The sequence below is a fragment of the Macaca mulatta genome, chromosome 20 (assembly GCF_049350105.2).
Source record: "Macaca mulatta isolate MMU2019108-1 chromosome 20, T2T-MMU8v2.0, whole genome shotgun sequence".
Taxonomy (NCBI): Eukaryota; Metazoa; Chordata; class Mammalia; order Primates; family Cercopithecidae; genus Macaca; species Macaca mulatta.
Window position 1 is genome coordinate 49,354,617 of NC_133425.1, and position 12,671 is coordinate 49,367,287.

Sequence of the window (12,671 nt, forward strand, 5' to 3'; positions counted from 1 at the left end):
TATATCTGAAAGGGCAGACATGTACATTTAGAAGAAAAGAGAGATGTGACTATCTCGCATATTGTGTGTGTGTGTGTGTATCTTTCATTTCTCTGTTACTTTTTGAATGGATGTTGGATATTGCACATAGTATTTGTTGGGTGCCTGATTTTGTTATATACTTTTACATACTTTGGCTTTTGCTCTAATGAATAATTAAATTACTAAGAAGAAGTTAGATTTTTTTTTTTTTTTTTTTTTAGTTTTGAGATGGAGTTTCACTCTTGTCTCCCAGGCTGCAGTGCAATGGCACGATCTCGGCTCACTGCAACCTCTGCCTTCTGTGTTCAAGCGATTCTCCTGCCTCAGCCTCCCGAGTAGCTGGGATTACAAGCACCTCCCACCATGCCCAGTGAATTTTTGTATTTTTAGTAGAGACAGGGTTTCACCACGTTGGCCAGGCTGGTCTCGCACTCCTGACCTCAGGTAATCCACTCACCTCGGCCTCCGGAAGTACTGAGATTACAGGCATGAGCCACTGTGCCTGGCCAGAAGTTGGATCCTTTCGAGGCTTAGTTTTAAGCCTTGCGAGGTGGTACTAGAGCAACATTTAACCTAGGACTCATTTAGCCCTACTTCCGCAGTGATGCTTTCCTAAGGATTTTCTAGTATCTCGTAGTGAGAGCCATTTTGGCTGCTGGGATCATAAAATACTCCTAGCTGTGTGTGAGATCTGAAATTGGTTCCACCTGCTGCATTCTGGTACTTCTTTTTATGGCCCTTGGGAAGTTTTTATTCATACATGCACAGGTCAGTGCTCTTCCAAATACTTAAGGGAACCCTTCTGCAATCTCTGTTTGCTCTCTCTCTGTATATCTGTTTCTGTTTCAGCATTCTGCCTTTCAAGGCCCTATGGCCTTGGCCTCCCTATACTCCAATCTTTGTCTTCTCAACTTGGCAAGAAAGAAACAGAGACTGGGTTTTGACTTCCTCTTCTTTATTCTGTGGCGTTGAAACTGTTTCCATGGAGAAAGTTAGGGCAATTGTAGGCATCTCTCACCTATTTTGTTTCTCTTCTCCATGGGATTATATCTTGCTGAAACCTTTGATTCATATTTTTGGCTTGTTTTGTAGTTGTTTAAGGCAGAAGGGTAAATCTTGTCACTGTTACTTCACAAATTCCTAAGTGGAAATCCTGCCTTAATATTTTGCATTTCCTTTCTGTGTTTAGAGATGATATTGTAGGTTGTTTTTGCTGACACATAAGGGGCCTGGTGGCATTTGCCTCTTAGTTTAAGTCATTATCATTTCTGGTATCTTGATTAAAATCTTGTATTGCCTGTATAGGATATCATTGCTAGAAACATTACAACTCTCTTTTTTTTGTAGTAGAGGAAGTCATGTCCTAAGCAGAGGTTGTATAGATTTTGCCTGACTTGTGGTATCATTTCTCAGGATCTGCAACGACTTGGTCATTGGTTTTTCTCCCACTGCTTGTGGTTTTAGGAATATTCTTCAACTGATGAATTCACCACCTACTTCATTCTTGGGTTGTGAATCCCTAGACTTGAATTCTGTTCTAAGAGCCAAACATGCAACATGCTGAATTGGTTAGTTTGTTGCCTGGAAAATTGTTAGGGCAAAATTGATACTTTGATTACAGAAGGAAAGAGGCAGATTTTTCAGATGAAAGGTGTTCAACTCCAAATTCTGGTTTATTCTAAAGAGTAGAAGTAGATGTGTCATGAGAAAGTGAAAGAAGCTCAATCCATACATAGTGAATTTTATAGTGGGTGGGCATTATAGGACCACAAATAAGCAGAGTGACCCTATATCTTGTTTGCTGAGGGCAGTCCTGGTTTATACCTGTTGTTCTGGAATAATTGTAAATAGCACCCCCTTTCACTCTTCAAAATGTCATACTTTGTATGATAGAATATATACATATTTAATTATAGACATATGATTATATATCTACTTACACTTACATATACTTGTGTATGTATAAGTATATATAAGTATATCATATTTATTATATACTTATATTTGTATTATTACACTTGTTATATATCTACATATGTAATCTCTACTTATAAGTAGATACATATATAATGGAACATATATATACACATATATATAGTCACCTACTTATAAGGGATTGATTAAAGAATACAAGGTAAGTGTTGATTCCTTGGTTATTGTCATTTCTTGAAAGATGGATTTACTGTTTACTTTGTGTTTTAGTTAAGTAATATACAGTGTATACTGACTAATAAATATGGTTTTATAAATTTCTGGTGTTTTTCCTGTAGATGATCTCAATGCCACCCACCAACACTGCGTTTTGGCTGGTTCACAACCTCGGTTTAGTTCCACCCACCGAGTGGCAGAGGTAAGTGTAAATAAAAATGTGATTCACACCTAATTGGATGTGACAGAAGTGGTTGAATGAGCAATTTATCATAGAGCTTTGGAAGAGTATTTGATGGGAAAATTGCTTCCATCTAACTTGACTTGCGTCTGTTTACTTGCTTTTTGAGCTTTGGATTGTGTTGGATACAGTTTTAGAAAGTGTATGCATGGCATGGGATAAGTGTATTTTGCTTCTTGGAATTATGTTTCCTGGAGAAGGAAAATGCCATTGACAAGTGTTTATAGTTAGAGGTTTATTTAGAGGGTTGTATCTGTCAAGGTCAAGGGCAAGAGATGACCGGAGGAATTGGGGCAGATTTTTGTGCTTGTGCATGTGTTAGCTGTGGCTGGGTTTGGATGTTGAGAATTTTCATTTTCCTTAACTTTTTGGTTGGACTTCTGGGCATGTGAATGTAAATTAAAGAGAAAGTTACAGCGTTGCCAAGGAGTTTCTGAGCTCCCAGATGTGTTCATAACCCAGACTTTATTGCTAAATTCTGCCAACACTTGCAATGGCCGATGGTTAGCTGTTCAGACTAGCTCAGAATGGAAAACTAAGAAATGAGAAAAACTCATATTAGTCATGTTGGGGTCCCATGTACTCAGTTAAGAGGGGTTCCAGAGAGCAAGGCATGAAAGGGATTACAAGTGACCTTCTACCTAAGCTTGCTATGCATGTTTTGCTTTATAGCTTGACCTTTTATGGAACTACAGGGGACAAGTGTGAGAAAATTGGGCAGAAGTGGTACAGGAAGGTGGGAGGTATAAGTGCATGGTGTTCCAGTGGCAGTACTGCCTGAGTCTATATGGCAGTGTTGTGTCTTGGTCATTAAGTAGCTTTACCAGTGGACCGATCATATTGCTGTGTGGCAAAGAGAGAATGAATGAATATTTAAACCAAGATGCCAGCCAGCCCATCCAGCACCCCTTTCTTCCTTTCTCCCCTTTCTTCTCTTTTCCATTCACTCATTCATTTAAATATTTGAGTGCCTGTTATGTGTCCAAAACTGTAGGCCTGGGAGATAGAGCCATCAACATGGCCATCATGCCCACCACCTTTGTGAACTTTTGTTTGGGGGGACAAATTTTAAACAAACACAGAAATAATTGTCTTAGAGACCTAAAAGGAGTTCTTTTAGAAAAGGGAAGGGAGGGAGGAAGGTAGGTAAGGCCGAACAGAGGAAGGAAAGAAGGGAGGGAGGGAAGAGCTAGTATTTATAGAACATCTAATATGTGCCTTGTGTTGTATGGAAGGATTTCATTTCCCCAGTTATAGGCATCTGTCTTTCTAGCTATAACCCTCCCAAGAATCCCTTTCTTGTGGATCACTTGAGTATATGGCTACTTAAATGCGCCCTTCAATGTCTTTCCTAATCTTAGCCGGAAGAGTAGACAGTCTCGTTAGTGCTGGGTTCAAAGGGCTGTACAAAACGATAAATAAAAAGCTTGGGAAATATGTTCATGGGGACAATAATCATACCTAATTCATAGTGTTCTTATGAGGATTAAATTAGGTAATACATGTAAGTCTTTTTAGAACAGAGACTGGTATACATTCAAAGAAGTTCGCCACTACTACTATTATTAAATTACTTCTACTGCTACTACTGTCTTTTCATTTTATTCTGATGAAAAACTAATAGGAGATAGGAACAACTAAAGCTCACTGTGTGGAAGGTGATTCTGTTTTCATTTGTACACTAGAGTATACATAATAAAGCAAGAGAGATTAAATCATCAGCAAGTTTTGATTGCAGGAATTACAATTCAGAAGGGATTTCAGTTTGTTCATTCTTCAAACTTTTATTGAACTTTATAGTATTCAAGTTATTATTGTAGGGACTTGTGAACGGGAATGGTCATGTTCAGTGTCTTCAAGATGCTTATAGTCTAAAGAGTATGCACAGCGCAGAGTAGAAAGTAGCAGATAGCCCGGCTAATTTTTGTATTTTTAGTGGAGATGGGGTTTTGCCATATTGGCCAGGCTGATCTTGAACTCCTGACCTCATTTGATCCACCCACCTCGGCCTTCCAAAGTGCTGAGATTACAGACGTGAACCAGGGCGCCCAGCCTAGATTTTAGTTTTTGATAATTGTGTCAGAATGTTCTTGGGATTCAATACAGAATGTCTTCTTAAAGAAATTTAAATTTTATGCATAATTATATTTTGAATAGGTAGTTAATGCAAATGGTTCAAAATAAAAACAAATACCTAAGGGTATACAGTTAAAGTCTCTTTCTCCTTAGGCCAACCAGTCCCTGTCCCCAGAGGCAACCAGTTTTAAAAGGTTCTTGTTACTCTTTTGGTAATATTTAATATATAAGTAAAAATGTATGTAATTTCAAAAACATTTTTAAATATTTTTAATATAAAAATACATGGTTCTGTAGTTTTGTTTCAGAAAACTTTGGTAGTAATTACTCATTAATATATAGTTCTTATCTTGGAGTAGGTAATGGCTTTTTAGATACGACATCGAAAGCATAAACAACTAAAGAAAAAAACAGATAAATTGGACTTCATCAAAGTTAAAAACTTTTCTGCTTCAAAGGGTACCATAAATAAAGTGCAGAGGATCCATGGAATGGGAGAAAATATCTGTGAATCATTTATCTCATGAAGCACTTGTATCTCAAATATTCAAAGAATTCTTACAACTCAATAATTCAAGAGAGAAATGATCCAATTTAAAATGGCAAAGGTACTGAATTAACATGTCACAGCCTGGGTGCAGTGGCTCCTGCCTGTAATCCCAGGACTTTAAGAGGCCGAGGTGAGCAGATCACTTGAGGCCAGGAGTTTAAGACCAGTCTGGCCAACATGGTAAAACCTCGTCTTCACTAGAAATTCAAAAATTAGCCAGATGTGGTGCCACATGCCTGTAATCCCAGCTATTCAGCAGGCTGAGGCAGGAGAATCACTTAAGCCTGAGAGGTGGAGGTTGCAGTGAGGTGAGATTGCGCCACTGCACTCCAGCCTGGGCACTAGAGCAAGACTCCGTCTCACACACACACAAAAAAAGACGGTATACAAATGGCCAACAGACAAATGAAAAATGCTGAACATCATTAGTCATAGGGAAATACAAATCAAAACCATGATGGGATAACATTTCACACCCACTAGAATAGCCAGAATAAAAAAGATAATGACAAGTGTTGGTGATGACCTGCAGGAAGTGGCACCCGCGTGCACTGCCGGAGGGAATGGATAGTGGTGCGGTTACTTTGGGAAACAGTCTGGCACGTCTTCAGAAGGTTAAATCCAAAGATACCCTGTGACATAGCAATTCCATGCCTAGGTAGATACCCAAGAGTGATGGAAACTTCTACAGGAATATTCATAATCAGAAAAAAGTGGAAACAACCCAAAGATTCATCACTTAATGAATGGATAAATAAAACGTGGCGTATCCATGCAGTTGAATATTATTGGGCATTCAAATAGAATACAGTAATGATGCATGTTACAACATGAGTGACTCTTGAAAACATGAAATGGAAGCAACCGGTCACAAAAGATATATATTATATGATTTCCTTTATATGAAGTGTCTAGAATAAGCCTCTCCATGGACGTAGAAAGTAGATTAGTGGTTGCCTAGGGTTGGAAATGTTGGTGGAAATCAGGCGGGGTTGGGGGTGACTGCTAAACGGTACAGGGTTTCTTTTTGGGGTGATGAAAATGCTCTAAAATTAATTGCAGTGATATTTGTATAACTCTGTGAATATATGAAACAACATTTCATTATATGCTTTAAATGGTTTAATTTTATGATATGTGAATTATAGCTTAATAAAGCTGTTACCAAAAAAAAAAAAAAAAAAAAACCTATCTCAGACTAGGCCTGATTATAGGTTATTTAAATAAAACAAAACACTATATATCCAGAAAAAAATTATTCCACACACTCTCTCTCTCTCTTTTTGTTTTCTGCAACCATAATTCATTAAACTAGTTTTCCTATTGTTGAGAAATTTAGGTTGTTTCCAATCTTGCATGAAAATGCAATTAATAACCTATGTAGCTCACTACTTGAGAAAGTAAAGGTGCATGTAGGAAAACTTTCTAGATGGAAGTCATTTTAAAAAGATGTTGTAGGCTGGGTGCGATGGCTCATAACTGTGATCCCAGCATTTTGGGAGGCTGAGGTGGGCGGATCACTTGAGGTCACGAGTTCGAGACCAGCCTGGTCAACATGGTAAAACCCTGTCTCTACTGAAAATACAACAATTAGCCAGGCGTGGTGGTGCACGCCTTTAATCCCAGCTACTTGGGAGGCTGAGGCAGGAGAATTGCTTGAGCCTAGGAGGCAGAGATTGCAGTGAGCCAAGATCACGCCATGCTACTGCACTCCGGTCTGGGCCAGAGAGTGAGACCCCGTCTCAAAAAGAAAGATGTTGTAGAGGTTGCTGTGGGACAAAAATGAGTGGTCATTCACCTTTATTCTTTGTGGGGTTTTCTTGGCAGGAAATTGGAGTTGTCTGCCCTTATGCACCCAGCACTCTGGGATCTTCATATTAAAATACGTATTAGTCAAACTTCTGTTTCTTGGCACAGAAACTTTTTTTTTCCCAGGCTTGTCGATGTTGCATTGGATAAAATGGTAGTAAATGTGCAAGGAAATTTTATATCAGAGGATTAGCCTTCAAGGTTATTTACAAGGACTCAGTTGAAATTACAAATAATAAAACCAAAGTATTTTAGGGATACATTTTCCTTATTGGGATTGAAGGGTGTTTATAGCTGACTTTTTATTATTCTAGGAAATCACTTCAATATCAAAACAAGCAGATGCACTGCCTATGTACATCGGCCTCTTTTCCAACATATGATCCTTTATAAAAAGGAGTTTGTACATTTGACCTCTGTTTTGCTCCCACGAACTCAGAGAGGGATGAACTAGTTATCTCTGTCCTTGCTGAGGCCCAGGTACTAAGTTGTGGCTTTGAATGTGCCTTGAGGGCATAAGCCAAATATTCTCCATTATTTGAAGAATCTATTCTGCCAAAAACTGCCACTGCCTAATGTATGCTTTTTGCAGAAAAGGGAAATGAGTTCTTTGCCTTGTGATTATAACTTCATTTTTCCCCTCGGTTATTACGGAACCATTTAGTGTGCTTTTGAACCAGTTCAGCAGCCTGTTTACCTTTCTTTCCTATCGTTAGTCTCAGGGCATTTGAGATAAAAAGTCAGTGTCCTTGACTTCTTGGTTAACCAGTTATTCATCCAATAATTATTTATTAAATTTCTTCTAGTTTTCGGACTCAGTTCTAGATGTTGTAGTATATATAGAAACTGTATTTAACATATATAAATAGGGCATTAGCCTCAGGGACCCAAATGTTTAGTTAGAGATATGAGGCCCACATAAAAGAAAACCAGCAAACCAAGTGGCCCACGTGAGGCCAAACTGGCAGCAGAGAGCCCAGTGGAACAGGCCACTCTAGTAATTCTTGAGTTAAGGAGTACAGGCCGGGCACAGTGACTCATGCCTGTAATCCCAGCACTTTTGGAGGCTGAAGTGGGAGGACTGCCCTGAACCCAGGAGTTTGAGACCAGCTTGGATAATATAGCAAGATCCTGTCTCTCTCTACAACATAAAAATTTAGAAAAATTAGCTGGGTAGAGTGGTGCCTGCCTGTGGTACCAGCTATTTGGGAAGGTGAAGTGGGAGGACTGCATGAGCCCTGGAGGTTGAAGCTACAGTGAAACATTACACCACTATACTCCAGCCTGGGTGACACAGCAAGACCCTATCTCAAAATTTAAATTAAAAAAAAAAAAAAAATGGAGTATAGACTGAGCCATGGGGTCAACAGGTGAATTCACAGCCAGGGACAAATATGAACAATCCTAGGAAGGGCGGCATAGTAAACTTAGATTTTGCCCATAATTGTAATTGCTGGTTCTGTCTCAACAGTGCTCAACAGGAACCTTGGATTATATTTTACAACGCTGTCAGTTGGCTCTGCAGAATGTCCGTGACGATGTGGACAATGGTGATGTCTCTTTGAAATCCTTTGAGCCTGCAGTTTTGAAACAAGGAGAAGAAATTCATAATGAGGTAAGGATTTTTTTTTTTTTTTGAGACAGAGTCTCGGTCCGTCACCCAGGCTGGAGTGCAGCGGCATGATCTTGGCTCACTATAACCTCCACCTCCCAGGTTCAAGTAATCCTCCTGCCTCAACCTCCTGAATAGGTGGGACTGCAGGTGCACGCACCACCACCCCTGGCTGATTTTTATATTTTTAGTAGAGACGAGGTTTCACCATGTTGGCCAGCCTGGTCTCGAACTCCTGACCTCAAGTGATCTGCCCACCTTGGCCTCCCAAAGTGCTGGGATTACAGTCGTAAGCCACCGTGCCTGGCAGGACTTTCAAGAATTGTGAAAGATCTGAGATTCTACCCTACCTGCAAGCTAACAAGTTAATCTGCCACAGTTTCATATTGGTATAAGACGTGAGACTCTTAGGTCAGAGATGGAGGACAGGTTATTACTTACATCAATAGCTGTCACCAGAGTGTCAGTATTTTTGTGTTAGTTCACAAACTTATTTTGTTCAGGCTGCAGTAACAAAATAGCATAAACCAGGTTGCTTGTAAACAACAGAAATTTATCCTCACTGTTCTGGAGGGTGGCAAGTTCAAGATCAGGTGGCATCAAGTTCAAGATCTGGTGTCTGGTGAGGACTTGTTTCATGATTCATAGATGGTACCCTCTCACTTTCCTTACATGGTGCAACGGCCAGGCGAGCTCCCTGTGGTCTCTTTTATAAGGCTACTCAACTCTTTTATGAAAGCCTTCATGATCTCTCACCTCTGAAAAGCCCCACCTCTTAATGCCATCGCCTCGGCTGTTAGAATTTCAACAGAAGAATTTTGGAGGGACATGGCCGGGCATGGTGGCTCACGCATATAATCCCAGCATTTTGGGAGGCTGAGGCAGGCAGATCACAAGGTCGAGACCATCCTGGCTAACACAGTGAAACCCCGTCTCTACTAAAAAAATAATAATAATAATAATACAAAAATTAGTCAGGCGTGGTGGCGGGCGCCTGTAGTCCCAGCTACTCAGGAGGCTGAGGCAGGAGAATGGTGTGAACCCAGGAGGCGGAGCTTGCAGTGAGCCAAGATCGTGCCACTGCATCCCAGCCTGGGCAACAGAGTGAGACTCCATCCCAAAATAAATAAATAAATTAATTAATTAATTAAATAAAAAAGAATTTTGGAGGGACGTACACATACAGAGCATAGCATTCTCCCAGTGTTTCTATAGGGCAATGCAAAGTAGGCCAGATAACATGTACACATTGAGGGGTTACATTATAGGAGAGGAACCATGAGCTATGGAAACCTAGTCTTTTTCAAAGGATAGTAAGCATGCCTGTCTTTTGCTGTAGGTCAAGACACTGTCTTTATCTTCCAAGCCTATATGCACACCTGCCCTTTTGTTCTGGAGGGAGAAACTCTCTCTATCCAGGTTGTTGCTGTATAAACATCCTTGCGATGAGAGTCCGTAACACAGGACAGTCATTGCTTCCTCACAAGACACGCAGAAGCACAAGAGACTCAGGAAGAATAGTCTCCCAGCAAAGACTGCTGGGAATTGAGGATAGGCCCTGCGAGCAAGTGTCAATGCCTTGCTTTTCATTGACGAAATCAGTTGCAATTCTGCAGTCTGTGAGACCAGCAGGTCTGGATCCCATGGGTCAAAGTTTCACAAACTCTACTTTTCCCACTAATACCCTCTCAATATTTACTTTATCTTTGGACTGCATACATTGTTTAGTTACTTAATATTTTACTTTAAATCAACTCTTTTTTAACATATATAAATTTCTTTAAAAAGGAAGCTTTATATTGCTACTTTAAGTGGAAATCCAGTATCATTAGCCAAAAGAAAAAGTATCCAGAAAAATAGGTCCAATGAAAACAGAGTAATGTTATTACATTCCAGTAGATATTCTTGTCTGGAGGACGCTCTGAGCCTCAAGTTTCCTTTCTTCGTGTTAAGAAGGGAGATTAGTGGTAATGGTTGCACAGCTTCATACATTTTCTAATAATCATTGGAGTCTGCACTTACAATGTGTGAATTTTATGGCTGGTAAATTATACCTCAAAAAAAAAAAAAAACCATTGAAAAAAAGGAGACACTAAAATGTGGTAGAGAACTGAAGTTCATTCACCTATCTGAGACTTTCTTTTTGATATAATAAGAAGGATTGATGAAGAATTTGAAGTTAAAAAATGTTCTCATGCATCCTTTCTATAATTAATTGCTGAGCATGTGCCAGACACTCTTCTAGGTGCTTTAGAATATATTGGTAAATAAAATAGACATTCTAGTACAGGGAGATGATGGTAAGTAATAAACATAATACATTGGTAAATCATACAGTATGTTAGAAGTTGCTAAGTGCTACAGAAAAAAAAACTGAGCAAGATGATGGAAACTGAGAGAACTAGAGAGCCTCCCTGTTGAAAAGATGTCATTTGAGCAGAGAATTGAAGGACATGAGAGACAGCCATGTGGGTATCTGGGAAATTGTCTTTTGGGCAGAAGGAACAGCCACTGCAAAGGCTGTGTGGTGGGGGAGTGTCTGGAGTCCATGGAACAGTCCAGGAACAGTACTGTTTGAGTGGAGGGAGTGAGGTTGCTACTTATAGGAGAAGAGGTCACAGAGGTAGTTCCAGGAGACTGGGGAGCAGCAGATTGTATAGGTCCTTGGAGGCCCTTGTAAGGACAAGGCCTTTCCTTTTTACTCTGCAGGAAACGGGGGCCCATTGAAGAGTTTTGAGCAAAGGAGAAATAATGTCATCTCCTATAGTGACATAATATCTTTTTAATGTCTTTATAAGTTATTTAATATTTTGTGAACTGCTCCACACTTTGTGAAACATTGTCATAATCTCCAGAGCCATAGGGGAAGCTGTTCTGCCTTTCAGGGGACTGGTAACCACTTCTAATGCTGAGCTCAGGTCTGACTTGCTTCCCTTCATTGTGCCTGATGGGTGTTCTACTTTCTGTCTTATTAGTAGTCCCTGCTGGAGGCGTTGCTGATAGCCAGAACTTCAGGAAGGAAGACATTTATGGGCCTGATGACCTCACTGAATTAGACTGGAGAGCAAAGTTATGTCTTTCTGCATATTTACATTATAGAAATTCTAATCTTGAAATGTAGTTATTTCCTTCTCAAAAAATCTCATGGGCTGGGTGCGGTGGCTCACGCCTGTAATCCCAGCACTTTGGGAGGCCAAGGCGGGCGGATCACAAGGTCAGGAGATCGAGACCATCCTGGCTAACACTGTGAAACCCTGTCTCTACTGAAGATACAAAAAAATTAGCCGGGTGTGGTGGCGGGCACCTGTAGTCCCAGCTACTCAGGAGGCTGAGGCAGGAGAATGGTGTGAACCCAGGAGGCGGAGCTTGCAGTGAGCCGAGATTGCGCCACTACACTCCAGCCTGGGCGACAGAGTGAGACTCCGTCTCAAAAAAAAATAAATAAATAAAACCTCACAATTTTCGTGTCAGACTAGCAGAATGGGTGCTTTCTTTAACGTGCATACAGGCTTTCTTATTTCCCTATCCTTTCTCATCTTTTGTGACTGTGATGTTTTGTTACCATCAATGGATGGGAGAAATCTGTAAAATCACACTGTGTATCTAACAGAATATTGTCATCTAAGTCTATCTGCTTCAGGCTGAGTGCGGTGGCTCACGCCTGTAATCCCAGCACTTTGGGAGGCCAAGGCGGTGGATCACCTGAGGTCAGGAGTTTGAGATCAGCCTGGCCAACATGGTGAAACCCTGTTTCTAGTAAAAATACAAAAAGTTAGCCAGGTGCGGTGGCGGGTATCTGTAATCCCACCTACTTGGGTGGCTGAGGCGGGAGAATCTCTTGAACCTGGGAAGCGGAAGTTGCAGTGAGCCGAGATTGTGCCATTGTACTCCAGCCTAGGCAACAAGGCCAAAACTCTGTCTCAAAAAAAAAAAAAAAAATTTGTCTGCTTCAGAAAGTGACTGGCTGCTTTTGACCTTGTATGTTAGGCAGGTGGGGCAGAGATGTACTGTATCAGAAACCTCGGCCCCTGGGGTTGAATAGATACAGTGATCTTGAATTTAAATAGTGTGTGTGCCAGTCTTTACCATTCTCCCGATCTCTGATTCTTCAAGGTCATCTCCTTACTTTCACAATTAATTCCATATGTCAGGGCACATTGTCAGATATTGTTCTTTTGCCATACAAGTTGCATGCCTACTCTTTACTTTCTCCT

At 40.4% G+C, this 12,671-nt stretch overlaps 1 protein-coding gene across 4 annotated transcripts in view; it reads left to right on the plus strand.

Annotated features, from left to right (window-relative positions):
- The window catches only part of FTO (FTO alpha-ketoglutarate dependent dioxygenase), a 411,919-nt gene that overhangs the window by 172,321 nt on the left and 226,927 nt on the right, over window positions 1-12,671 (plus strand). For all 4 annotated transcript variants that reach the window (XM_015126148.3, XM_077984755.1, XM_028841592.2 and 1 more), the window contains 2 exons: window positions 2,292-2,371; window positions 8,317-8,460. In XM_015126148.3, coding sequence (XP_014981634.1) covers window positions 2,292-2,371; window positions 8,317-8,460 — 224 coding nt within the window. The remainder of the gene's footprint in view (window positions 1-2,291; window positions 2,372-8,316; window positions 8,461-12,671) is intronic.